The 27958-nt window shown below is 42.6% G+C and overlaps 1 protein-coding gene across 5 annotated transcripts; it reads right to left on the reverse strand.

Annotated features, from left to right (window-relative positions):
- Positions 1-312: 312 nt before the first annotated feature.
- Positions 313-27958, reverse strand: RBM5 (RNA binding motif protein 5). Of its 5 annotated transcripts, XM_039228058.1 has the most exons (25): positions 27840-27957; positions 26428-26497; positions 24667-24832; positions 23764-23919; positions 19031-19100; positions 18465-18538; positions 15931-16014; positions 14482-14542; positions 13753-13818; positions 13334-13494; positions 12185-12282; positions 11480-11567; positions 11237-11314; positions 11080-11152; positions 9465-9550; positions 8983-9067; positions 8676-8767; positions 5806-5967; positions 4744-4893; positions 4589-4660; positions 3788-3967; positions 3435-3509; positions 2093-2190; positions 1885-2014; positions 313-959 (listed from the first exon to the last, which is right to left on the reverse strand). In XM_039228058.1, exons 2-25 carry the CDS (start codon positions 26442-26444, stop codon positions 834-836), a joined length of 2448 nt encoding a protein of 815 aa, XP_039083989.1. In that variant the 5' UTR covers positions 26445-26497; positions 27840-27957; the 3' UTR covers positions 313-833. The 5 variants fall into 5 exon arrangements, with proteins under 5 accessions (XP_039083989.1, XP_039083986.1, XP_039083987.1 ...); XM_039228055.1 differs by having other exon boundaries at positions 1885-2190; positions 27840-27958; XM_039228056.1 differs by having other exon boundaries at positions 1885-2190; positions 27836-27958.

Below are 27958 nucleotides of genomic sequence, written 5' to 3' on the forward strand. Positions count from 1 at the left end.
CAGTAACACCCCAATGCTGCATGCTAGAATACAATCTGTGGCAACTGGAGAAACACAAGTGCTCATATTCACTTTGGTCTTTAGAAACGGCAAGTGGGAAAGCGGACTCAGATATGACTGAGTTTCCATGAAGAATTCTAAAACATGTTAACAAACTCTTGAACTTAAGAATCTGAGCATGACTGGGGTAAGGAAAATAGCATAAAATACTACTTATAAATAGCTTTTAACACACTTACCTCACCAACAGGCTCAACGAGCTCAGACATGCTCTGTACACCTGGTCACCCAAGAATAAAGAGACGCAGACACTCATTTTTCAAGGTATTTCTTTTGTAAAGGAGCCATATTTGGCAACTAGACTGAAAATCTTCCAAAATTCTGTACAAATGTGTAATATACAAATATACACAAGGCTTTTGCCAAGAAAAGACAGCACAACAAATGACAGAGGCGGCTTTGGTGTCACATACCACCTAGGGCATCTCAACACCCTCTAGCAATGAGAGGGGCTGATGGACCACGACATGGGCTACACATGTAAAACACACTACATTACACTATGTACACTGAAGTATAAAAGACTCACTGTCCCCTTGGCCAGCTCACAAGCCCTCTGGCAGGAAGGAAGGCCATTCGCCAGACAGCCCATATAAGGGGAACTCCTTTAAGTGGGAGAACCTTGTAGAATGGAGTGGTTCGCCCTAAAAACTATTAACAGCACAAGGCATGCCCTTAAAGAGACAGGCGCTAAGAGTGAATTCAGGAGATGTACCACTCCTTGTGCTCCGAGAAGCTCATCATCTTTCCCGCCCTCCCATTCTCTCTGAGCCTCACTCCATCTCCGTGAACCGAGCAAACATGGCCTTCCGGACAGCATCTTTGTAGGAATCTGCACCTGACAGTCCATATGCACTGCCTTTGGCTCCTAGGCCAGCTCCTTTTAGCCGGACTTGAGCCTAGGGGAACAGAATTTCCGTCAGTAGCTGGCAGGCAGGGTATAGACCGCGCCAACCCCGGCTCATCTAGCTGACTCCCAACCAAACAGGACTACCCACTGGGGACAGAAAAGAGGAAGTTTTGGAGACCAGGAATAGGGTTAAGGACTGAAGGAATAAAATAGACTAAGGAAGAGAGACAGAAACATCCCTCAACCCTATCCCCCAGTGCCTGGTCAGCAAACTTCTGTGCCTATCAAGGGCACTAAAACACTCCACTGAAGCCTAGGAAGGCCTTATAATCATGGGCAGATTGTAGCAGGACACACCAATGGTAGGAGAACTCGCTTGCACAAGACAAACATGGTCTAGAAGAGTCTGACCTAAGCTGAGCTGCTAGGTCGGGGAAGGAACAGTCCCTGGTGGTGCTCTTGTCTAGAAGGCCAGTGGGTGGTGGACTTCTGATCCTGAGATTATATCTCAATCTGAGCTCTGAGCAACTAAAGAACTTTCTTACCATGGATAAAAATCCTACTAAATCGTAACCAAGATCACCTACATGGTGATTAAGAAATTAAAGCACAGTATATCTTTAACAAAATCTAAGCTACCTGGATGAGTTAGTGTTAAGTAAAGGATTGTTTCTAACAGGAGATAAAACTACACAGATCTCAGAAAACAGCTTTTACCCCCAAATACCAAAACACCAGAAAAATCAAGTAGGGTACCACACCCATTCCTCCCAAATGACATCTTAAAAGGAGAGTGAAATAAAGGGAGGCAGCCGGAAACCAGACTCTCACTGGGTGGTGGTGCTTGCCTGAGGAGATGGCTCTTTGTGGTAAAAGTAAAGCTGCCCCTAGGTCCCAGCCTGTTTGGGTGCTTTAACCTCAACTCTTCACCAGAGTAAGCCTGCAAACCACTGAAGCCCAATCTCGCTGCTTACCTCAATGGGAGCTGTGATGCCTTGACATTTTCTTCCCAAACCTGAGCCTTCCCTCCAACCCATGGCCTGCAGCATCTTGTTGCCAATGTTACTGTGGTCAATACCATCTTTGGTGGGCTGCTCGTAATTCCTGCCAGTGGCAAACACACAGTTACTTAAAACAGCCACAGACCCTGCTAATGAAGTGGAAAAGGTGCACAACACATACACAGTGCCAGCATCAAACTGCTTCTTGCGCTTGGGCTCTGGAGGTTCTGGAATGCCGTATTTCTCCCGTCTTTCTGCGGCTCGATCTCGGTATTTCATCTACATGAGAGAAAAGATGGTGCTAGAGACATTCAGAGTTGAAGCTGCAACAATCTAACGCACCTAGACTTCGTGATTAACACCCTCAAACACTTCCCTAGTCTGGATTTTGGCTTCTTTGGAGTGGTCTGAAATACCAAACACCCTTGTTTCCTTCACTGTACTTAGCCACCGAAAATGGCGTGTTTGGGGGTGCCTGGGTGGCTCAGTTGGTTGAGTGTCCGACTCTTGATTTTGGCTCATGTCATAATCCCATGGGTTATGGGATCAACTTGGCGTCGCACTCTGTGCCGACGTTGTAGAGCTGTGGAGCCTGCTTGGGATTCTTTCCCCCGCCCCTCCCCTTCTCGTATGCACACATACCCTGTCTCTCTCTCTCTCAAAATGAAGAAACTTAAAAAAAAATATGTATAAGAAAAAAAAAAAGAAAATGGTAGGTTTGTAGGGATTAACTGTATGTGGAACTTGGGGCACAGCTACATCTCCAACAAGGAATTTTACTTCATTAGCTATCACTTGTCAAGCTCTTCAACAGACCTGCTGGGTCATGGGTACAGCCTCCCAGAGTCCTAGAGGAAGGGCAGGGCAGAAATGCCATTCCTCTTACCACTTGGGACAGGCCCATCTCCAGGGACAGATAGCACCATAAACAGTGGAAAAGAACAGAAAAGCAAAGGCCCGAACTACAGATAGCCCAAACTACAAAATTATTATGGAGTGAAAAATTTCACGTAACTTGCCCACTGGTTGATTTCTAACCATGGCCTTCAATTTGTATTTAAAGCCTGGCTGGCCTTCAACCTGCCTCATGAACCATCAAATGCCTGTCCATTACCGGCCCCACCTGCTTTTGCTACCTTCACACCAAACCCTGTCCTGCCCACTGCTTCCTTCTGTATCACTTGCGACTGTCTTATGCCCTGATATCCCCTGGGCCTAATTTGATATCTCCCTCGTTGCAAGCCAGACTATCTCTTTCTCTTTACTAAAATCCAGTATACTTCACCAGCAAGTATTTGGCATCCAGAACTTGTGAGCAGTCTTGAGGATGTGCTTCTGTGCATCCTCATGAAGAGATGGTGCAGAGAGCTCACAAAGCATCTATAATCTGACACAAGCCACAATGGTTGGGTGACATGTGGTGTGAGAAATCCTACCTTGCCCCTGGGACCTGGAATTAAGTCCTACAAATAAATGCTAAAAGCAAATAAAAGATACTTCTAGTGGCAGTGAACCTCATTCACCTCTCTCTCCCTTAGCTCCAAGGCTTCCAGCTCCTGCTCGCTCAGCCTGGATCGTCGGTAGATATCCATGTTTTGCTGTACAAGAGATTTGACAAACGTAGTAAGAATTCAGACCATCCTAATTAGAAATATCATAACATTATCAATCCCTATTCATTCTAAGAGTCCAAGCCCAATCAATACACTACGGCATGAAAACCAGAGCTTGGCTTTCAAGCTGCCATGCTCTTTGGCACTCTATGTTCTGGAACAGACTATAGTCAGAATAGTCTTCTAAAAGGCATTCACTCAATGTCAGGGCACCTGTATTGACTCCCCTCCCTGCCTCTGATCACTCAGAGCAGTATGGGCACCTTGTGAAGGTCTGAGAGCTGCTGGTGCCTGACCAGGGCGTCTCTGTTGGGGAACTGGCGCCGGCAAAGCAGGCAGGCCATCTTCTTCCAGTCAGCCAGCTTTTCTTCCTCACTCTCAAGTCTCTCCACCAACTCCTCTTCATTGTCACTGTCACCACTGTAAGCAGCAACCAGACCCCTCTGGGGACAAAAGGGCGGGTCATTGGAAATGTACAGTAGGAAGCAGTGATGACTATGTATCTGGATAAAGCAATGTGTAATCCAAGAAGTATGAGAACTCCCACTGCCCCATGCCATACTTTAACAGTGAATTGCATTTTATCCAGCTGTATACAAAAGTCAGGTCCTCAAGCTCTGGGCCTGATAGCCTCCTGGTAGTAAATCCCTTGGGGCCCAGGAAAAGTTCCTGGATGGCTGTTTTCAAAACTACTCACCACAGACGAAAACCCCAAAAATGACAGATCAGAGTAATGGCCCACCCAGACCAGTATCTATCAAGTAAAACACGTTTTATTGTCTTAATTTTCTCTTTCCAAACCGTTAAATCCCTCTATTTACAAATGCAGTAAAACTCAACTGAACTTAGGAATTTGACTTCATTCACTGCTCCATCTCTCCAGCTCTAACCCAGAAAACAAAGCTCTAGACATGGATTCTATGTGCAGAAGCTTTTCTATATACCCACCGACAGTGACCACATCCAGTTTTAAGTAGGAATCACATTAGCCAAGATGAAGCTGAGATTCATAGTGAGACACAAACCACAAAAATGGCCTTAACACACTGGTGGTCCTTCCTTACTTTGAGGGGATTCTCCTCGTCTCCATTTCGCACCAATTCTGGAATGAGCTGCTGTCTTTCAGCTAAGGCTCCCTGGGAAACAGAGAAACCAGTCGTAAGCTTCAAGTTTTACTTAAGTTCCCATGACAAAGTATGGCCATTCCTGCTACTGTTACCTTTTTCTCAAAGAGAGCGAAGCCAGCATCTGCTGCAGCAGACTCTCTTCTCTCTTCTTCCCTCAAGGAATTAACAGGTTGAAAACTATTTTTAAAATTTTCTTTCTGCTTGTTTAAACTCTTTGCCCAGCGTTCCATGTCTTTAGCGATCTAATGCCAAACAACCGTGGGAAAAAAAACCCAAACATTTAGATATAGGAGTTTAGACAACAGTCATCTTCTGTGCCACAGTAAGAAGCCATTAAGGATCTCACCTCAATCAGATACTCTGGAACAAAACCCCCTTTACCTTTACTTCTACCTACAAATATCATGACATGCTATCGCATATAAACAAAATCATTGTTTTAACTTTTTAATGTTTTTATTTATTTCTAGGACAGAGAGAGACAGCGTGAGCAGGCGAGGGTCAGAGAGAGAGGGAGACACAGACTCTGAAACAGGCTCCAGGCTCTGAGCTGGCAGTCAGCACAGAGCCCGACGCGGGGCTCGAACCCACGAACCGTGAGATCATGACCGAAGCGAAAGTCGGACGCTCAACCGACTAAGCCACCCAGGTGCCCCAATAAACAAAATCATTAATGAATGCTGCTTGAAAGCCTGGGAGTCTTTTAGGATATACTTCCCTCTAAGTATGTATACAGGCAACTAACAGACAACTATGGTAATACTAAAAAATTACAAAATGTTTTATGAACTTAATGTAAATTAAATGTGTGGCCCAGCTTTTTAAGAATCTAAATACAGCTGGGGCGCCGGGCTCAGTCGGTTAAGCGTACGACTTTGGCTCAGGTCATGATCTCACGGTTCATGGGTTTGAGCGCTGTGTTGGGCTCTGTGCTGACAGTCTGGAGCCTGCTTCGGATTCTGTGTCTCCCTCTCTCTCTCTGCCCCTCCCCACCTCAAGCTCTGTCTCTCTCTGTCTCTCTCTGTCTCAAAATAAATAAACATTAAAAAAAAAATATCTAAATAAATCTGAGAGGCCACAATTAAAAAAAAAAAAAAAAAAAGCCCAATACCCCAGAGAGAACTCAAAGTCCCCTGGCTGGGTCATGGTTTCACCTGCTGGGCTGTTTTGCTCTTGGGTTTCTCCTTCTTTTCTTTCCCTTCTTTTGCAGGAGGTAGGCCCGTCTGCTGGTGAGAGGTGGACTCCGCGGCTGGCACATACGTCTCTTTTTCTCCATCCCAGTAAAGGTACTGCTGGGTCAAGGAATTGTAGTAGTACTAGAAACAAAGCACAATTAATGCAGACTTTCTCTTTCGTCAAATCACTAAGGGATTATTTTATCATATAGGCATGAAAAATTATTTTGTCAAAAAAACCAAAACATACAAATTTTATAAAGTTTGTCTCACTCCTTTCCCTAGACTGTTTATATTTATACAAACCAGGAGACCAAAACAGGTGGTTCAGCAGGAGCTTTTTTTTTTAAAGATTTTATTTTTTAAGTAATCTCTACACCCAATGTGAAGCTCAAACTCACAATCCTGATATCAAGAGTCACATGGTATAGTGAATGAGCCAGCCAGACTCCCCTTGTTCAGAAGGAGCTTTTAATCACACATCCTACATGACAACCAGTTAACAGCTCATCACTAGGTTCAATCATCAAAACTTTTTGGAAACCCAGGCAACCAAACACAGGGTTTTAAAAAGCCAGGTCAGGAGCCTGGAAGACCAGATCTGATGTATGTACGAAGAACTGCAATGGCAGATACGTAGCACCCATCTCTCCATTTCTTTATTCTTTAGTTATTTGCTCTAATTGCTCAGCAAGTACCCATGAGAGACAACTGTTAGGTCTCTTCTGGGGAAGGTGGTATGGGTCAGACGTAGAATCCACAACAAAAACATGGCCACTAAGAATTGCCTGGATACTGGTCAGACTTCACAAGCAAGAGGAGCGGAAGAACCATGCAAGGCTTGGCTTGCTTAGGCAGGTCCCTCACAGCTTCACACCTCTTTCTCAGAAACCACAAGCTCTCAATACCAAGTACCTATTAAAAGCATTTATTTTCCTATTTATATACAGCCCCTGGTCATAAGTAATTGTTTATTTATGGAGTGTTAAAGTTGCCTTACCTCTTTAAAATAATCTACCACTACCAAAAATAAAACATCACCCCACAGATCTGCTAATTTCTACCCTCAAGAATATATCAGGATGTTAAGTAAAAGAGGCTGGACACCAAGAGGTCATATGTTATCAGCCTTCATTTATATGAAATGCCTCTTCTAAGGCAAATTTATAGAGACAGAAAGCAAATAGTGGTCACTGGGGTAAGGAGGGAAAAAGAAGTGACTGCTAATGGGTACATGGTTTCTTTATAGGGCGATGAAAATATTTTGGATTACTAAAATAAATAAATAAATAAACTTTAAGGGGTGCCTGGCTCAGTTGGTAGCAGCGTGGAACTCCTAATCTCAAGGTTGTAAGTTTATGGCCCATGTTGGGTATAAAGATAACTAAAAATAAATTTAAAAAATGTTTTGGAGTTAGTGGTGATGGTAGCACAACATTGCTACTATATTCAAATTATACATTCTAAATGGGTTAAAATGGGTGAATTTTAAGGGTGTTCGGCCAGCTCAGTCAGTAGAGCATGTGACTTTTTTTTTAATGTTTATTTTTGAGAGAGAGAAAGAGAGCGCGCGCGCGCGCGTCTCGGGGAGGGGCAGAGAGAGAGGGAGACACAGAATCTGAAGCAGGCTCCAGGCTCCGAGCTATCAGCATAGAGCTTGACCAGGGGCTCGAACCCACAAGCTGGGAGATCATGACCTGAGCCAAAGTTGGAGGCCTAACCGACTGAGCCATCCAGGTGCCTGAGCATGTGACTCTTGATCTCAGGGTTGTGAACTCAAGCCCCACACTCTGTTTATGCAAAAATAAAATCTTTTTTTTACTATTTTTTAATGCTTATTTATTTTCGAGAGATAGAGTGCAAGTGGGGGAGAGGCAGAGAGAGGGAGACACAGAATCCTAAGCAGGCTCCAGGCTCTGAGCTGTCAGCACAGAGCCCAATGCGGGACTCAAACTCAAACTGCGAGATTATGACACGAGCCAAAGTCGGATGCTTACTGACTGAGCCACCTAGGTGCCCCTATGCAAAAATAAAATCTTAAAAAAAAAAAGTGAATTTTATGTCATGTGAATTTCATCTCAACTAAAAAAAATACACAGAAAGACAAACTACAATTTAAAACTTCGATCTAGGTCTTTACATAATGACTAACAGCCCCCTATAATAACTGGACAAAATAATCCATGGTACTAGAAGTCAAGTCAGACTAGTGGTTACTGAAGGGGGTGGGTACTGACCAACAAGGGGCATAAGGGAACTTTCAGAGTGCCAGGAATGTTCTTTCCTCTCTGTGCTGATAGGTATATGAATGTGTATACATATAAACATTCAAAGAAATGTACACTTCAGCTCTGTATATTTTTCTTTTATATTTTTTGAAGTTTATTTTTGAGTGAGAGGGAAGGAAAAAGAGAGACTGTGCATGTGAGTTGGGGAGGGGCAGAGGGGGGGGAGAGAGGGAGAGGGAGAGGAAGAGAGAGAGAGAGAGAGAGATAGAGAGAGAATCCCCAAGTAGGCTCTGCACTGTCAGCATAGAGCCCAATATGGGGCTTGAACTCATGAACCATGAAATCATGAGCTGAAATCAAGAACTGGATGCTAAACTGACAGAGACACCCAGGCACCCCTCCTGTGTACTTTTCTGTATGTACGTTGTAACTCAAAACATTTTTTTAACCTTTAAAAATTAAAATTCTAAAATAGGAATTACATCTTGGTGGTTCTGAAGAACTTAAAACTAATCTGGGTCATTTGTTCCTTTATAGGAAGTATTTTATTTCATGTCTAACAGATGGACTAAGTGAAACAAAGTTATTTTTAGTGACGCTGAGGAGGAAAAGTGTATTTACCTGTGAATTGGGGTCATAGTACAGTCCTGTTGTCGGATCATAATAATATCCTGAAGATTCATCATACTGGTAAGTGGATGTGTCAGGCACTGCTGCAAAAACAAAATCCAGCATACGGTCATTCCAGATAAAGAAACTGGCTTTACTTCAAATTCTAAGCCACGGAGATGCAGCAGGTCTTAATGGTCATCTTCTCTCACATCCCCAAGTGTCCCTCTGACACCCACAAAGGGAGAGAAACTCTTACTAGACACAGACAACAACTAGGACCTTCCAACTGTCAATAGCCCCATGAGGTTTGGCTTACCATATTTGGTACCAGGAACTACACCAGTGGGGGAAGCGGCTGGGGCCTGTGTACTTGTGCTAGTGCTAGGCTGTGCTTCCTCAGTCTGGAAAGAACAGCAGCTTCAATATAATTTCAACTGTAAAGCCTCTTAAGAGAACTAAATCACTGCAATCATCCAGGAGGAAGGGCTCCCCTGACAGACACACTGTAGCAATGATCTAAGGCAATCCTTGAACAAAACACATGCTGACAACTTTCTTCCTAAAGGTCAAGTCGAAGCATGCAGAAAATATATAAATACACCTTGTTTGGAATCCTATGTTTTAAATACATACCCCAAATTATTTCATTACCTAATTCTACCAGACAGAGAGAAGTAAGGTTGGAATGTCTGTGTATTATTCAATCCTAGCTCAAACAGCAGGAAAGGATAATACTTGTACAGCAAAACAAAGTTTCCCCAACAGTCACCAGTTCTGTATTTAGGACGACAGGATTACCGGAGAGCCAGGCGGATTGGAGGTCTGATTATACAGCTGGGGACTCTGGGACACTACAGCCGCTGAGGTGGTGGTCACTGCTGTGCCTGATGACAAATGATATACGAGGGTTAGGAAGGGCCAAGGCACTGAACTCCAAGCCAACATCTTTATCTGTTAATACCCAAAACTAGCCTTCTGTCTTTTTGAGGTCAGTTCATTTTATTTTTATTTTGAATTTTTGTTATTATTATTTTTTTGGAGAGATACAGACAGAGCATGAGTGGCGAAGGGACAGAGGAAGGGGCAGTGAAAGAGATAGAGATAGACATAGATATATATACAGATAGATATATAGATATATAGAGAGAGATCTATAGATATATATAGAGAGATCCATCTACAGATAGATAATCTCCATTTCTAGATAGATATCTCTATATATTATCCATATATCTATATATATAGATTGAGAGAGAGAGAGAGAGAGAGAGAGAGAGAGAAACACAGAATCCAAAGCAGGCTCCAGGCTCTGAGTTGTCAGCAGAGAGCCTGAGGTGGGGCTCAAACCCATGAACCATGAGATTACGACCTGAGCCAAAGTCGGTCACTTAACTGACTGAGCCACCCAGGCGCCCCTATTTTTTTAATTTTTAGAGACAGCAAGTGAGAATGTATGTGCGTGTGCTTAAGCGGGGAGCAGGCACAAAGGGAGAAAGAATCTTAAGCAGATTCCACGCTCAGCAAGGAGCCTGATGTAGGGCTTGATCCCAAGACCCTGGGATTATGACCTGAGCCAAAATGAAGAGTCCAATGCTCAACCAACTGAGCCACCCAGGTGCCCTGATATGTCAGTTCTTAATAATCTAAATCCTACTAAACATCCTGGAACCTAAGACATTTTCATTTTTATAATCCTACCATGTCACAAAGTTAAATATTCTGTATGACAACTAAGAAAAAGGAAGAGAAGAATCTGTATCTGGTCTCGGGTTGAGAAAAGATTTAACCGTAAGGCTTTTATAAGTCTACAACAAAAAGGAAAGCAAAGGCTTCTTATAATGATCCTTGTGATTGATTTCTAGTCACCAGACTCTAGGGCCATACCCAATCTGCTCATTTGAATCTATGTGGGCACCCATGATTCCAAACAACAAAGAGAGGAGAGATACAAAGCTGAATTCCAAGAATGAATACTCCTCACAACATGGGTCTCTAAAGAGGTTACTATCCACTCTCAACAAACATCAAGTAGTCCTAATCTTCCCCAGAACCTTAGGCACATGGAGACAATGCTGAATGTGCACTCCCCCCGGCCCCCACCTTGCAGGGAAATGGACTCTTGGCTTGGGATCTAGTTAGAACATATATTTTGTTTTGTTTTTTTAATTTATTTGTTTTGAGAGAGAGAGAGAGAGCGAGAGCGAGCGAGCATGCCCACACAGGGGAGGGACAGAGAGAGAGAATCCCAAGCAGGCTCTACGCTAACAGCACAGAGTCCAACACAGGGCTCAATCTAATGACCGGGAAATCAACGCTTAACCAACTGAGCCATCCAAGCACCAAGAACATCTAGTTCTATCTCTTCAACCACAGCTACTTAAACAAAAGGTAAAACAGAGATGAAGTTTACTACCTGATGCAGATGACGCATCAGATTCCAATGCTCCAGTCTGTTGCTGATAAAACTGCTGGTAATCCTGTGAGTACTGAAGAAAAGCCCACTGTTAAAAGCTGCTATTCTCAGGTAGTCTGCTCTGGAGAGAAGTTGGATATTGGTCAGATCTACCTACCTGAGCATACTGGGCATAGCCATCTTGGCCTGGCTGCAGGTAACTGTAGTCAACATTGCCTCCTTCACCACTCTGAGACTACAGCATGTCAAAAGAGAACACACAGGCAAGCTTAGTAGACATCAAGGAAAGAACACAAGAAGTATTCCTTAAAACCGTCCTTAGAGAGCTTCTAAGGCACTACTTCTATGAATTTGGGCACCACCAACACACTACTTTGACAAAAAATATGCTTCATCTTACCTGGGTGGATGACCACTGAGCTGCAGCAATGGCTGTACTAGCCACAGAGAAGGCGCTGACCCGGTTACCATCTGGGAGGACCAAGTCTCTGAAACCACAAAAATCCAATCATGTGATTCCATCCTCAGTATGCTCCCAATGTGTGCCCCCCGAATGTCAAGGAAACAGAAATTCACTCTAGCCTTTGTTGGGAGCTCTCAAGTGCTAGCAAGGCCTTATTTCAGAGCAGGAAGGGGTCTCCATAGGCCAATTCCTCAGTGGGCAAATGTCTCTGTAGGGTCACCGTTTTACTCTGTATCCTGCCATCTAGTTAGGTAGCTGCTGGACGAGTAATGACACTACAAATGGGACACTTACATCTCTAGACCAAAGCTCTCTATACAGCTAGTAGCATGCTATTCTGGAAGGAAAAGATTATTTCCAGATGGGTTTGCACTATCTTAAAGCTGTTTGCATAGCACATATTCTCAACCCATCTGCCATGTCTGCCTTTGTCCTGCTTTGTAGTTTTCCAGCAACTGGTTCCTCAGGCCAGAAAAGAGTATGCTTTAAGAGAAGAAAGAAAACGGACTCCCTCCTGACTTGGCAACCAGGGAGGATCGTGTCTCAACGAGAAGAACATGGGCTTAGGGTACAGTCAGCAAAGCATCCCTGGGCAAGTGTGCAAGTACAGCAGTTTGAAATAAGGACACTGAAGCTACTCACTTTCTGGCACTTTTCGCAAAATCAACCCCAATAGTTTTGCCGTCAATTTTCAAAGGAGGATGGAGACTCTGCAATATCTGAAGAAGCTGAGAGGCATCCTGAAGGAGAATGTTAAGACCGTTTTGTCCTATAATTAAAAATCTCTCCCTACCACCCACCCCATTAAAAAAAAATATAGCTTTCTATTAAAAAAGAACAGTAACTCCTAATTGTTTGTGCACATGAAACGTCAAGGAAAAAATACAGCTCTCTCTCCTCCAGCACATGAAAGCATTCCATGTTATTAAAGGAGTAAATGCTGGGGCGCCTGGGTGAAGTCGGTTGAGCATCCGACTTCAGCACAGGTCATGATCTCATGGTTCGTGGGTTCAAGCCTTGTGTCAGGCTCTGTGCTGACAGCTCAAAGCCTGGAGCCTGCTTCTAATTCTGTGTCTCCCTCGCTCTCTGACCCTCCCCTGCTCTCGCTGTCTCTACCGCTCTCTCAAAAATAAATAAAACATTAAAAAAAAAAAAAGGAGTAAACGCTAATAAATTGTTCTAAAAAGTATGGCTCAAAACTTCAGTTCTACCAATTATTCATAGGTGTATGCATTATTTTTACCACTTATCAAAGTAACTGGTCCTCTAATTTAGCACTACAGTAACTATCATTATGCAGTCTTAAACTCTGGGCTCCAGGAGCCTTACAGAGTACTACAATTATATGACCACATTTGTCTCCCAAAGCCCAGTTTTTAAAATTTATTTACTTAAAAAAAAATTTTAATGTTTATTTTTGAGAGACAGAGTGAGCAACTGAGTGAGGAAGAAAGGGCAGAGAGAGAGAGAGAAGAAGAGAGAGAATCCCAAGCAGGCTGCATGCTGTTAGCACAGAGCCCAATGCAGGGCTCCAACCCATAAACCATAAGATCATGACCTGAGCCGAAATCAACAGTCGGAGGCTTACCCACTGAGCCACCCAGGTGCCCCAGAATTTATTTTATTTTAGAGAGAGAGAGAGAGAGAGAGAACATGAGCAGGTGAGAGGTACAGCGGGAGAAACAGAATCTCGAGCAGGCTCCACGCTCAGTGTTGGCTGCCTAACCGACTAAGCCACCCAGGCGCTCCAAGCCCAGTTTCTTTTTAAAAGAAAAGATTCAGTGAGCTCACCATTGCAGAAGACAGCTGCACAAATGCGAATCCTCTGTTCTGCTGGGTCTGTTTATCCTTTATGAGGCGAATGTTATTGACAGCTAAGGATGCGTAGGGAGACAGTGCTGTCATGATGGAATCCACCACAGTGTGCGGGGCTATGTTTCTAAGTATGATTGCTGGGGAAAAAGAGACAAATAACATTTATATACATTCCCACCACCAATGCTTTGGAAGGCAGGCTCAACTACAAATACATAAATCCATTTTGGGAGGTTCCTAGTATGTCTTGCACTTTGACATAGAGAAGATTCTAAAGACCAATCTTTCATAAGACTAACTGAAGCTAATGTTGTTCATTAAAAAAGTATAGCACAAAAACTCCCAACTGAGGTCAACTACTACCATAAGGGCCAAAAGAGCATACTAGAACTTACTGTCACAGTAGTAATCCACAGACTGAACAGATTCTGTGGTTCCAGGGGGCACTTCCTGTTCAGAGTCTACAAGAAGGGAAGAAGGCAGGGGGACTCAGTTACTGAAAACAAATAATAAACCAGTGTATTTTTAGTAAAGAAATACATTCAAACCCTGAAGTTTTAAATTTAAGTAAATGTAGCAGCCATTTTTTTTTTTTTTTTTTGCAGCCATTTTTTTTAAACATCTGTGACTATACTAAAACATTATTAATTTTGACATGATACATGTGGAATGCAAAAATTGGGCCAGGGGAGGATTGACATTACCTCAGTACTAAAGAATAGCAGATGCAGAATATAAACCAGGTGAGCAGGCTTAATTTTGGAAAATAAAGGTTCTACACCCACAACCATCAGAAGCATCTACCTAACATAAGGTAAGCCAAGTTTACAGAAAATACTTGAATTACTCATTGGAATGCTTTACAATCTATACTTTTACTCAGGTTTGCAGACAACCTAATTAATCAGGTTGTTTGTTTTTTTAAGTTTATGTTTGAGAGAGAGCAAGCATGCAGGGGTGCGCTACCAGCATGGAACCCAACTTGGGGCTCAAACCCATGAACTATGAGATCATGACCTGAGCCAAAAACAAGAGCTGGACACTCAACCAACTAAGCCACTCAGGTGACCCCTAATTAGTCAGGTTTTTAAATGCATATTCCAAATAGCTGAGTTTGGGCTTACCAAACTTGTCCGCTCCACATCGGAAGCATTTTAGTCTTTTCCTGAAATTGTTAAGGCAGCACTGGAAGAAAAAAAGTTTTCTCTGTAATTATTTCTCATAGTAGGCCAGGCTTACTAGTAACGAGGTGGGTTAGGGCTACAGGGCTATGAATAAGTCCCAATAATCAAATAAAAGAGCAGAGAGTAATAACATGCAAACAAGACACAGGGGCATTCACCTAAATATTTAAAATGTAAAATGTTTCACTATGTGAATTCTAACAAGAGAAACAAATCTTGACATAATCTGAAGTAGAATTCCCTTTTTATCAAGTTAGGGGAAAGTTTAAGTTCTCCCAAAAACCCTACAACAAGCAGTGGTGAAATCTGTTCTTCTATCAAAAGCACACTCTCCATATGGACACCTCTATACACACAAGCACAATGTGAATGGAATATGGTCAAGACCCCTTCTGGAAACAGGACACATAAAGAACAAACCATCTGGGGAGTACTCTCAGAATGGCAACCTCAAAATGGTGCAATGCTGACAGGACTACACTATTTTTGTTTTTGAATTTCTTTTAATTACTTTTATTATTTTTTTAAGTAAACTCTATGCCTGATGTGGGGCTTGAACTTACAACCCTGAGGTGCATGCTCTACCGAATGAGACAGCCGGGTGCCCTAATAGGACCATAACGGATCTTACATAACTTGAGCAGGGTCAGAAGGATTTTGTTAAATAATTAAGAGACTGTGCCACAAGTTGAGAGTTCTAAAAAGATCAAGAAATAGTAAAGTGGAACAAACCTAAAATCTTAATTGAACACTGGGCTTAGAACATGATCTTTCTTTTTCCAAAATGTTTATTTACTTATTTTGAAGTCAGAGCAAGTGAGCATGAGTAGAGAAGGTGTAGAGAGAGGTGGAGAGAGAGAATTCCAAGCAGGCTCCATGCTGTCAGCTCAGAGCCAATGTGGGGCTTGACCCCATGAACTGTGAGACCATGACCTGGGCTAAAATCAAGAGCCAGACGCTCAACCAACTGAGCCACCCAGGCAACCCAGAACCAAGGTCTTTTCTTTTTTTTTTAATATTTTTGAGAGAGAGAGAGAGACAGAGACAGAGACAGTGTGAGCAGGGGAGGGGCAGAGAGAGGGAGACACAGAATCTGAGCTGTCAGCACAGAGGCCAATGTGGGGCTCAAACTCGTGAACTTTGAGATCGCGACCTGAGCTGAAGCCAGAGGCTTAACTGACTGAGCCACTGAAGCATCCCAGAACCTGGATCTTAATAAAATCTCTAGCGTTCTAGGGATTCTAGTACAAAAAGAAAAGTCACAAACCAGGAAAATGTCCCTCTGATAAAAGGTGGCGATTGTACACTTTCTAGTTTCCTTGTTCAGACAGACAAAGAGAAAACAAAACTCAAAGGAGCCTGGCCTATTTGGGAAGAACATATGCTTACCTTGTTACAAAGCCAATCTTCAAACTTAGGCCTGGGATTGCTATAGTGCATCGCAATGTGCTTTCCTTGAATCACCAGCTTTTTCTGTAAAAAAAGAAGTAATTAGTTATTCCCATTGTGAGAAACATGTGTCCATTTTCCCAGGGCAGAGCACACTTCGGAAAAATCAGTGCTCTGGAATTAAATGGACAACATACGGGGAGGACCAACCACCGCCACCTATACTCTGCCCATCCAATCCTTCAGATAGGCAGTAAGAGAATGGGATGCGGAGTAAAGGTAAACGGAGTCAGGGAGTGCTGAGAAAGCTGCCAAACTCTAACCGCTGACATGCACCAGGCCGTGTCTCCAGCAGAGACAGAAGTCCTAACATTCAGCATTGCCAGGCTGCCTGAGAGTGACAGTCTATTTCAAAAAGCAGAAGACACAACTCTCCCAGTTCTGAGATTGCCTCCTACTTTAGCCTCAGCATGGTGTCCTTGGGCTTCGCTTCACTTCTCCCCCAGTCCCCCGTCCTTAAGTAAAGTAAAAGCCTTTCTATTTCCCCTTTCCCCAAACTCCTGCTTCAGCATGTGTCCTCTGGGGGACGAGGGGAGGGGAACTCATTTTTAAAGGGAATCTGGTTACAACTTTTTCTTAGGAGGGCCTATTCTGAATGCCATCCACTCTAAAACAGCTAAATGAGATTTCTTCCTGCCAACTGAAACCATGTCATGTCCTAGGCGATGGATGTGTTTTTCACTGAAATACATGGTACTCTCTTCAAGATGAGTAACCAGGAGGCCAATGAAGTTTCTTCAGGGGGGTCGGAAGAGTTTATAAATGCATACACCACCTTAACCTTCAAGTCAACCATGTGACTAAAAGGGAATCAACTTTGAAGGTCAAAACTCCAAGCTCAATCAGTCTAGCCAAGAGTATATCCAGCACCTGCCCCCAAAGAGCCTTCATTTAACAGGAGCATCTTTTCTTTTGCTTTTTATGGAGGGGCAAGAGGGGGAGGGTGTAGGATGTTTTGACACTATCAGAACAGATTTAGTAGGAGGTTAGATATCCAGATTTTTTAAAGGAGTCTAACCCCTCTAAATATACATACTGTTGAGCAATTTGGTTCTTGCAAATCCTGGAAGAGTTAAGACATGCTGTGAATGTTGTCTCTGCAATATCTAAAGGCAAGACTGCATGTCTGGCCAAGAAGGAAAGAGCTGAAGGGCCATCCACTCACTGTGTTGTACAGAAACAAAAATGAAGCTGGGAGATATGTCAACAGATCATCCCAGTAGGAGGGGTGTGTGCTGGGGGAGACTCCAAACTATCACTGAGTCCCTAATCCTATTAGCCTTTTATTTCTGGAGTGAATTTGAGCTGTAATAAAATATTACACAGTAACTTAGCTTTGTATACATTAAAATTGTGAAGACTTTTAAAATGTTTTGTGGGCTTTAATTTCTTTGGAGTTTAAAACTCCCAGGCAAGTCATTCTGATACCTCCACTGCATCAAAAGATGCTGTAACATCAAGAAAGCAGACTCACATGAAGCTTGTGTTTATATTCTGTATTTACTAGGATGGTGTCCATGGTATGAAATGAATGAAGCTTCACTTTTATAAGAGGCTGTCACCTCTGGGTTCAGAAAATGAGAGGCTTAAAAATCTAACAAATAAATCAAAATGATACCCTCATTAGTGAGTCTTGTTATACTAAAGAATATAACTCTTACTTATGGGTGACAAATAAAATGCTGCAGAAAAGCAACATAATGAGTTAAGCAAACTTCCGAGAATGCATTTGGTTAAGGCATTCAATACTGTGCTTTGGAGTTCTGGCAAAAAATGTTACTGAAGTGCCAAGTACTGACCGTTTTCTTGACAAACTGTGGAACACTTCAGTTAACGCTACATCAAAGAACCATCAATGATTTGCTTTGAACGGACTTTAAAAGGCATTCTCAGGGAGATTAGAATGTTAATGCCAGTTTAACTAGATTAGACAGCAGCAGGACACTAGCTCCCAGGCTAATCTCATTAGACTTATTGTTCATAAATTCCATGAGGTCCTTAAATAGTCCTGAAGACCCATATGAAGCTATGCCTCCAAGAGGCTTGTAGTCTCCAAGCAGAAATAAGGAATTACTTATAAAATGCCAGTAGCAGACTTCTACTATATCCTCTTCACTGTCAAATCGAGAGTTGGGCATTTTAAGATTACTCTCAACAGACATAATGAATAGGAACATAATCAACAGGGGAAAAGAGAACATTAAGATGTTTTGGTAATCATCAGGCAGGTATTCAGTGATTAACAAAGCCCTGCCAGGCAGCCATGTTTAAAGGCAGAACAAACTCTGCAATGCAGTCCTTGCTGCTGTATTTATTCTAGTATCAATTTTAATATATACAAAGCTTTTCTTTAAAAAAAAAAATCACTCCTTTGGAACAAACCACTCCTTCAACCTTTTTTTTTGTTTTTTGTTTTTAAATTGTACAGACTTGTTCCATTTTCATGAATATCTAGACTTGGTGAGTGAAGCAACCTGATTGGCTTCCATCCAGCTGGTAGCATCTTGCAAGTGATAAAACTCCACGAAGGCGAAACCACGGCTTACACCTAGAGACAGCATTCAGATATAGACGGGATACTCGTGTTAGTCAGTTCCTTTATAACAGGTGAATCTCTCTCCCACTGCTTCAACACTGCGTGACAAAGCCAATTGGGAAGCAGCTTTACAAATGTGACTTGACTTGGGGATCTTCTTGATACTTTGCCATGGCAAGGAACCAAGCCGCCTGAACTAAATGCCACTCGATTTGATTCCACGCTTAAAAAGTAACCATGCAACCGACTACAAACAGTCAAACAAGGAGTTTATAAATCACTACTTACCGAAGGAAAAAAAAAGCCCTTAAAAACAAAGTTTTTAAAAAGGTCCTCAGGTGCTCTCTAATATCGTTTTCAAAGAGTCACATTCCTTAGCCATGGCAAACCTTTCATTCTGAATTCATGTGCTTGAAGACTGGGGGAATCAGGATGGTCTTTAGGGGCTGAGGTGGGAATGGGGAAGAGGAGAGCCAGAACCGCTGGAACTATGCAAGCTCTCACCTGTTTTCCTCTTCATCAGCCTCACATCCGCAGGCTGAGGGCCTTCAAAGGACTCCATCATTTCTCGAATCTGCAGAGTTTTACATGTTTATAGTTAAAGCTTCAGCCACAAACTATTCCACACCAAAAAAAATTCAAGGACCAGGAACTGCATCAACTGCTTTAATCAGTCAAGTTTTTAACTTCTATCATCAAAATGCAATTATCCTAAAAACAGAATAAAAAAGGGAACGCTTCTCATACAAATGAAATGTATGCTTCAAAGTCATTCTTTATATGTTGCCTGGGAACTTCCCTCAGATACAAGTATTTATGTTATGATAAACAGTCTTGCCCATGGCATGCTGTCCTGCAAACTTCTCTTTTAAGTCTCACTTTGCTGTCCTTTGTTTAAAGGACAAGAAAATGAAATTTAGAAGGGGAAAAGGATATGCTATTGTCCTCTGAAGTATATGATCAAGAATCAATACCCAAAACACAAGAAACTCTCTCATACACATTTTGCACAATATGAAAAATAATTTTCTTCTATTTACATTAGTGGTGAAAACTAATAAAGCTCATAACGTTCCTAGGCTCCTAATAAATCAAAATAAACAATATTTTGGGGGCGCCTGAGTGGCTCAGTCGGTTGAACATCTGACTTTTCAGCTCAGGTCATGATCTCACGGTTTGTGAGTTTGAGCTCCGTGTCGGGCTCTGTGCTGACAGCTCAGAGCCCGGAGCCTGCTTTGGATTCTGTCTGTACCCCTCCCCTGCTCAAATTCTCTCTCTCTCTTTCTCAAAAATAAAACATTAAAAGAAAAATAAAATACAAATAGGTAAGTAATAATTGGTCTTAGAAGAATGAATTTTGGCTGGAAGGTTTGTTATTGATGTTAGACCAAGCCCATACTACAAAGGGCAATGAAATGCACTAATCTCTTTATCAATCATGCCAGGTAGCAATACTCCTAGGAAAAAAGAAAAATCAGGGCCAAATTTATGAAACAAAGTCTCCAACTTTCTACAATTAACTGCAAAGGCAATGGGATTATACACTGTCGATCCTTATTATTTGTGCATTCCATATTTGCACATTCACTAAAGTTTATAACTCCAAATCAATACTTTTGGCACTTCCAATTCATCTGTGGACATATGCAGGGGAAGGTAAGATTTGAGTCACTTGATGCACGTGTCCCAGGCTAGGGCGATGGTCTGCCTTGTTTCAGCTTTCTTAACGTAAGTAAATGTCTTTTTCACAATCTATTTAGTGCCAAGTATGTTACATTTTCGTACTTTTTGTTGATTTCACCATCTACAGATCTATGTAGTTGTTTTGTTTTGCTTTTAAGTAATCTGTATGCCCAACATGGGGCTTAAACTCACAACTCCGGAGATTAAGAGTGGCATGTTCTCCCAACAAAGCCAGCCAGGCACCCTGGTGATTTCACGATCTAAAATGGCTCTCCCAGGGTGCTTGGGTGACTCAGTTAGTTGAGCATCAACTTTTGATTTTGGCTCAGGTCATGATCTCAGGGTCATGGGGTCAAGCTCTGCGTTGGGTTCTGAGCTGAGAGTGGCGCCTGCTTAAAATTTTGTCTCTCCCTTTGCCCATCTCCCCTATTTGTGTTCTAAAATTAAAAAATTAAAGATAAATAAACAAAATGGCTCTCCAAATATACTACTGAAGTTCTGTCTACTGTTACTAAACGCAAGGCTGTGATGTCCCTTATAGAAAAAATATGTAACAAAAAAAAAAAAAAAAAAAGAAAAAATATGTAACATAAGCCTCATTCAGGCACAAGTTGTAAGTGTTGCTGGATATGAGTTCAAGGTTTATGAATCAACAATATATATTAAATAAGGTATATCTAAACCCAAATGCACCTAAAACAAGGTTATGTATTGATCTGTTGATGAAAATGTTGTGACCAGAGGCTCAGAGGAACCTAACTTTGTATTTTCTCTAGGAGTGATGATTCAGTATTCTATTCACAGTGACTTTATAAACTGACCATAACAACCCCGAATAAAGAGAATCAACTATGTCTATTTTTTCCACAGAGTAGAAGTTCTACATAGAGCCAAAACCCAGCATGTGACTCAGATCCATGCTTAGTAACATAGTAACTAAAAAGTTAGTCATCAGAATAACTATAGTTACTATAAAAGTATTGATAATAGTAACACATAGTAACATAGTAACTAAAGATAGTTACTGTAGGAGTTTGTCAGCCAGTGGGAGGGAGGGCTAAACTAAAAAGACAATCAATAATGAAAATGATAAACTGAAGTCCAGGAGATTAAATAGTATAATTTTAAAATATTTTAAAAATCTCAACAAGTGAATCTGCTACTACTGCATAATTTGGGGACCTGAGAAATTCTACTTTGAAAACCAGCCTTCTTATGGTAGGCAATTCTAATTTTCTCTGAAGAAGCCTGAAATACAAAAGCATTACAATCTTGTTTCACTGCCAGCAGGAAGGTCCCCAGAAGTCAGCTAGAGCACTGCTTCCCCAAGCTACTCACTTCCTCTGCAGACTCCCAGGATCACAGCTCAGCAGACTATTCAAGGGAACAAACTGCTTAACAAGCAAACTTTCCAAAATTGACTCCTGCAGGATTTCCTGCATCTCTTACTCTATACGCCCACTGCTGCCCCTACCTGTCCTCAGCTCTGCCTTCCCTGTCTACTCACTACCATTCTTTCCTCCAACATTCTAACTTGCACAGCTTTTGCTACCAGGCAAAGCCCTTAGTTTTGTTTTTTAGTTTTTCAAATTTTATTTGAGAGAGAGTACGCTCATGTGCAATCATGCATGTGCAAGTGGGGGAGAGGGACAGAGGGAGAAAGAGAGAGACTCAAGCAGGCTCCATGCTCAGCATGGAGCCCAACATGGGGCTCGATCCCATGACACTGGGATCATGACCTGAGCTGACATCAAGAGTCAGATGCTCCAGGGGCGCCTGGGTGGCTTAGTCGGTTAAGTGTCCGACTTCAGCTCAGGTCATTATCTCGCGGTTCAAGGGTTCAAGCCCCGCGTTGGGCTCTGTGCTGACAGCCAGCTCAGAGCCTGGAGCCTGTTTTGGGTTGTGTCTCCCTCTCTCTCTGACCCTCCCCTCCTCACGCACTCTCTCTCTCTCAGAAATAAATAAAACATTAAAAAAAAAAAAAAAAAAAAGTCAGATGCTCTAGTGTTTACACTGACTGAGCCACCTAGGTGTCCCAGTAACTTTATGCTTAGCTGGGCTTTTAACGATTCCAGCACCTGGCCTCAACAGCACCTTGCCACCTCCCTCTCCACTGCCAAAAGCCTTTAACCTTAGCCAAATCAACCTGGTTCAAGGCCTTGACTAGATTAAGAATCTTTCTATTCCCAGGTGTGCTTATGTCACCCTACTGCCTGGAAATACAATCTATTACACCTTTCCCCTAGTTCTCCACCAGACCCAAAACATTTCTATCCTTCAAGAATCTGTTCAACTAAGATCTCCCTGGAGCCCTTCTTTACCCTCCACTAGTAAAACCTCCTTTAAACCTCCAGAGACATTAAAAAAGAAGGGGGGGCGCGCGCCTGGGTGGCGCAGTTGGTTAAATGTCTGACTTCAGCTCAGGTCGTGATCTCACAGTTCATGGGTTCGAGCCTCACACTGGGCTCTGTGCTGACAGCTTGGAGCCTGGAGCCTGCTTCAGACTCTGTCTCCCTCTCTGCCCCTCTCCAGCTCACACTCTGTCTCTCTTTGTCTCTGTCTCAAAAATAAACATCAAAAAAAAATTTTTTTTAAATCTCTATTCCGGGCCACCTGGGTGGCTCAGTTGGCTAAGAGTCCAATTCTTGGTTTCAGCTTATGTCATGATCTCAGCATCATGAGTTCCAGCCCTAAATCATGCTCCAAGAAGCTGACAGTACAGTCTGCTTGGGATTCTCTCTGCCCCTCCCCTGGTTATGTTCTCTCTCTCTCAAAATAAATAAGTAAACTTTAAGTAACAATCCCTACTCCCAACGTGGGGCTTGAACTCACAATCCCAAGATCAAGAGTAGTATGCTCTACCAACTGAGTCAGACAGGCAACCCCCTTTTTCTTTATTTGTCCCCCAGAGACATTCTGCAGAACCTCCTTCAACAGGCCCTCTTCCAGTACCAATCTGCCTAGTAGATCAGGGAAGGCTTCACATAATGGAGACTTCAAGCAGAAAAAGGCACACTGGTAGAACAATGAACGTATTTGAAGGGTTTGCAAGGGAAGGCAGATGGTGGATGTCGCTAGAAGGAATGGGTAAGGGCCAAAGATGCCAGTAGAAATCAGGTAGTGCCCAGTATACCAAGGCCCTTGTTGGCGAGTCCGAGGAGTGGGGAGTCAGGGAAGTGCCTTCCTTTTTGACAGGGTTCTCAGGTCTCAAATGGATAGTGTAATTTTCATCAAATCAAAGGTGCTCAGATCATGAAGAAAATGTTTTGCTAATACATCCTCACTGAATAAGTAACCAATTCAATAAAAGTGTACTGACTACGTTCTAAGGGCTCCTGAAGGAAGAAGACCTCCTCTACATTGAGCTTCAAAGCCTAAATATAAATGGTACTTAACTTCTGAACGAATTTGAAAGAACTCCTTCCTAAAGAGAGAAATAAACTTCACTAGCTGAGATGTTAGCTTGAGATAAAACAGTGGCACAAAAAAATCGCAGAAGCTCCAAATCAGCTGTGCCTACTGGACTGCTCATTGTAACTGCTATCTCCCCTTACATCGCTCTCTGTGATGGTGATGGGAAGGCCGCGCAGCATGATGGTCTTGCTCTCCCTCTCATCACTGATGTCATGCCTGTAGTCATGCTCGCCATAGTCACCATCTGAATGGTAGCCATCTTCGGATCGGTCACTGTTCCTTCTTTCGCGTTCTCTCTGATTTATAATAAATAAAATTACAATTAAAATCACACTGGGTTTATTATACTCTTTGATCCAGGCCCTCTACTCCTAGGAATTTATCTTTAAGAACAGAGAGGATATTGGAACTCTATAATGGATGTTCATTGTAGTGTTTCTAAAATGGGGGGGGGGGGCATAACCATTAGTTCAGGAAGAATGGTTTAACAACTCACTGTACAGTAAGTACACTAACACGCAGTGAAATACCACATTACCTGTTACAATATGAAGATTGTATGTATGAAAAAAAACCTGCAAAATTATATGGGTAGCACAATTATTTCTAAACAAAGCTACATTTACATATGGAAACAATGAGGAAAACACTATGCTGACTGAAACCACAACTTTTAAAAGTAGCATCTGAGGCACAGTGCTGTATTGGTATATTATGCTCCAATAGCCTCATCTTTAAAATGGGAAGACATGTACCATAAGTTGTAGTGAGACCTACACGAATTCATGTAAGTCAAGTGCTCAAAAGAGTGCCTTGGTGCATGGTGAGCCCCACGTAAATCCTGGCCAGTATTTCTATTATCAGAGGCTCAGTTGTCTTTGAGGGTTAGAGTCATCTCAATAGATTTCAGAATAACAGAGTTTGAATTTAATACTCAAGAGAAAGTTCTACACTTGGTATACTTATTTCATTTCCAGAATCTTAAAGGCTTTGTGCATGTAATTCATAATCTAACTATTTCATTCCAACTGCTGACCACTTACCTCTGGGCTATCATAGTCTCGGTAGTCGTCGTATCTGTCGCCCCTCCGATCATCACTAGATCTTTTGTAATCTGAGTCCCTCCGCCTGCTTCTGGATTCACGCTCATCCCGGTCATCCCTGTCTATGATGGAACCGTACCTTCCACTACGCTCTGTTCTACTCACTCTGCCAGGAAAAATAATTTTCATTTACTCTGAAGTAAATCACACTTTATACCTTTACAAAACATGACTGAAAACACACACTCTTACAGATCAGTTTATAAGATATCAAAATGGTTTAAAATATCCAGTTGATAAAGACAATCACTAGGAAAACATCTACATCCCTTAAAGGCAAAGATAACTTTCAGGAAATCATGCTAAATTGGAAAATATGTGTATCAAAATGACTGGGTGTAATTTTTTTTTTTAAAAGGTCAGGGTGTCCAAGTGTATCCTGTGTATTCCCAAGCTTGTAGTCTACACACACATCACCCCCTTCTTCCCTGATTCAGTTTTTAGTGATCAAAAATAGGAAGAAAGCAATTTTTAGCATTTCACCCAATTTCAAAGGAGAGTATGTTCTGACTCATCCACTCTCCAGGGTATCACACTACTGGGAAATGGACCAACAACCTGGATGAATTAAATTAGTTTTTTTTCCTTAACTTAGTTAACTAAGTTCATTTGTTGGACATACCTAGCACCATCAGAGAACATTATTTCCTAGAACATCTGGTTTATTTCTGGTTACTGGGCAGCATTAAGTCTCACAGGAAAATCTAGTAATAAGAGGCTTAAACCCATTTGACCACAGATCTAGTTCTTTTATAAGGTTCATAAAACTACTATGTAAGGATAAGACAAAGGAAAGGCTTAGAAGGGCCTCATTTAGGGTATATAAATAAAAAGAAACCAACGGAACAAGTAATCTAGGATTACTTCATGATATGAACTATGGGGATTAGAAACCCTAAAAGGGTAAATATTAATTTAGTAAGTTATTTGGAACCACAGACTGCTAACAGCATTAAAACAATAATATAACATGACAAGAACTTTTCCTGAGTCTCTCTGGGCCATTAATTTGATTTGATCTACCACTGGGACCAGCATCAGTACTGAAGAGGAATGAGTAAGTAAAGGTATTGTATCTAAATCAAATGGTCTGAGTGGGAGAATCCCTAGATGACAGAGCAGTCAAATGCTTTCATCTTAATTTTCTACTAATTCTTTAGCAATTTTTCAACTCATTTATTTTTCATGTAACCCATGGTCCAGAACTTCTATAAATCTGGATCATCTTGCTATGGAGCAGAAAATAACAAGAACTGGCATTCACTGATTGCTTGCAACAGCCGGGTACCATGTAAAGTGGTAGACTATGATCTCCTGGCTTCCATATAGGCTGTTTTCCACACTGGGAACTCTCAGTGAACCACTTCACCCTGCCCTCCTTTGCTAACTCTTACTTATCCTCAGGCTTCACTTTAGAGAATACTTTCTCCAGGAAGCTTTCCTAGATGTCTCCAGGAAAACACATGCTTTCTATGTGTTCTAGCAGCACCCTCGACTTCTCTTATAAGACCGAGTTCACACAGTACTTCAATTCTCTCAGTAAACCACCTGCTTGTGAAAGCAAGGCTTATGAAGGTGCTAACAGCAATGCCTGGCACAAAACAGACACTTAAAAATATTTGTTTGATAAGCAAACAATTTTAATAGTTCAGTTCCTTCAACAAAATATTTTGAACAAAAACATGTACCCTAGTAACTTACCGTTTGTCTGAACCCATTGTCCTACTGAAGATGTAGCAAGCTGCTCCAAAAGGTTCAAATTTTGTTTTTTCTAGGAAACAAGAGAGGTTGGTCGCTAAAAATGTGAGAGATCACTTAAGGCCATCATTCCATAAGCTAGGACACTACTAAGGTTGGAATTTCATCAAACTATTAACAGTGATTATCCAAGGTGGGGGCAGGGAAGTGGTGGGGGGGAAGTGGGGTTCACCGTCAGTATTAAAATCACACTAAGGTTTTATTGAAATGAGCATAGCAGGAAGATAAAACATACTTTAAAATATTAGATTTTCTATTCGATAACAAACTCATAAGAGGATACAGGCAAAAAGCTCCTCTTCTACTTTAGGATTACGAAGCAAAAAAGGCAGAGATGCAATCAGCTCCCTGGGTTCTAATCAAAGCAACTCCAATGGGGTAGCTGACGGTTAAAACATTAATCAGGGTGTCTTTATTAATACAAGGAGCAGCATGAAATTCAAAATTTTTGATGAAAATTTTAAACATTTTAGAGGCCAGGATGCTGTGCTGACTGAAATCTACTACATTTATAACGCAACGGCTGATCCAAAGCTATTTCAGTCAGACAAGAGCAAACCTCGACACGACTTAATTCTTCAGTAACAATAACCACCACAAGCCCTTGAGGCGACTAGCTAGGCCCCGCAGCGCCCCGGCGGTGATAATACATCACACAGACCGCGTTCGATGAGTGCGAGGTCTGAGAAACTAGTTACAGTCGTCCCTGGCGCCTGTTCCAGAGCAGGCGCTCAACGAACATCTGCTGAATAAATAAATGGAAGAGAACCACCTGGGAGAAATAAGGCCCTGGGCAGAATCTCAGATGCCGTCCCTTGTCCCCCCGGCAGTGCCTGCCTGGACCCACCTCCGTGGGGTGTTGCAGCCGAGATGGCGGCGCCACAGCCTGAGCGACCCACTCCGGCGTCCGTCTTTCCCTTTCTGCCTGCACATGCCCCTCCCGAACCCCAAGAGGCTCCCAGCCCACAGATCAGCCTTCACCGAACCTCCCGGAGAGGGCGGATTCAGGTGCAGCTGCGGGGCGATGGCGGCTAAAAACTGCCGGACGCCCCCGAGGAGTACCCAAGGGACAGGCGACACTTCCACGTTCAGTTGCGTTGGGAAGTTGGAAATACGTTCCGGCAGGGGTACAGTCAAGAGACCGAAAAAAGTGGGCCTCACGCTGAGCGGTAGGACGCCCTCTAAGAGCTGACAACGCAGACGGCGAGGAGGGGCGCGGCCCTCCAATGCTTCGGGTAACTACCAGAGATACGGCTGGGGCTGATCGGCTGTCGCCTGCGGCTGTCAGGGAGGCTGCACGAGGCTTGCCTCAAAAGCAAGAACCGCTAATCGTTACGGGAGGCTGCCGCACTTACCCCCAGGAGAGACAGAAGTGGCAGAAGTAGCGGTTTTGTGCCCCAGAATCTCCAACAGGGTACGGCTGCCTCACAAAATGGCGCCTCGATCGACGGCCGTCTCCTACCCACAGTACCTC

Source organism: Hyaena hyaena, unplaced genomic scaffold (genome assembly GCF_003009895.1).
Source record: "Hyaena hyaena isolate Hyena2069 unplaced genomic scaffold, ASM300989v1 scaffold_30, whole genome shotgun sequence".
NCBI lineage: Eukaryota > Metazoa > Chordata > Mammalia > Carnivora > Hyaenidae > Hyaena > Hyaena hyaena.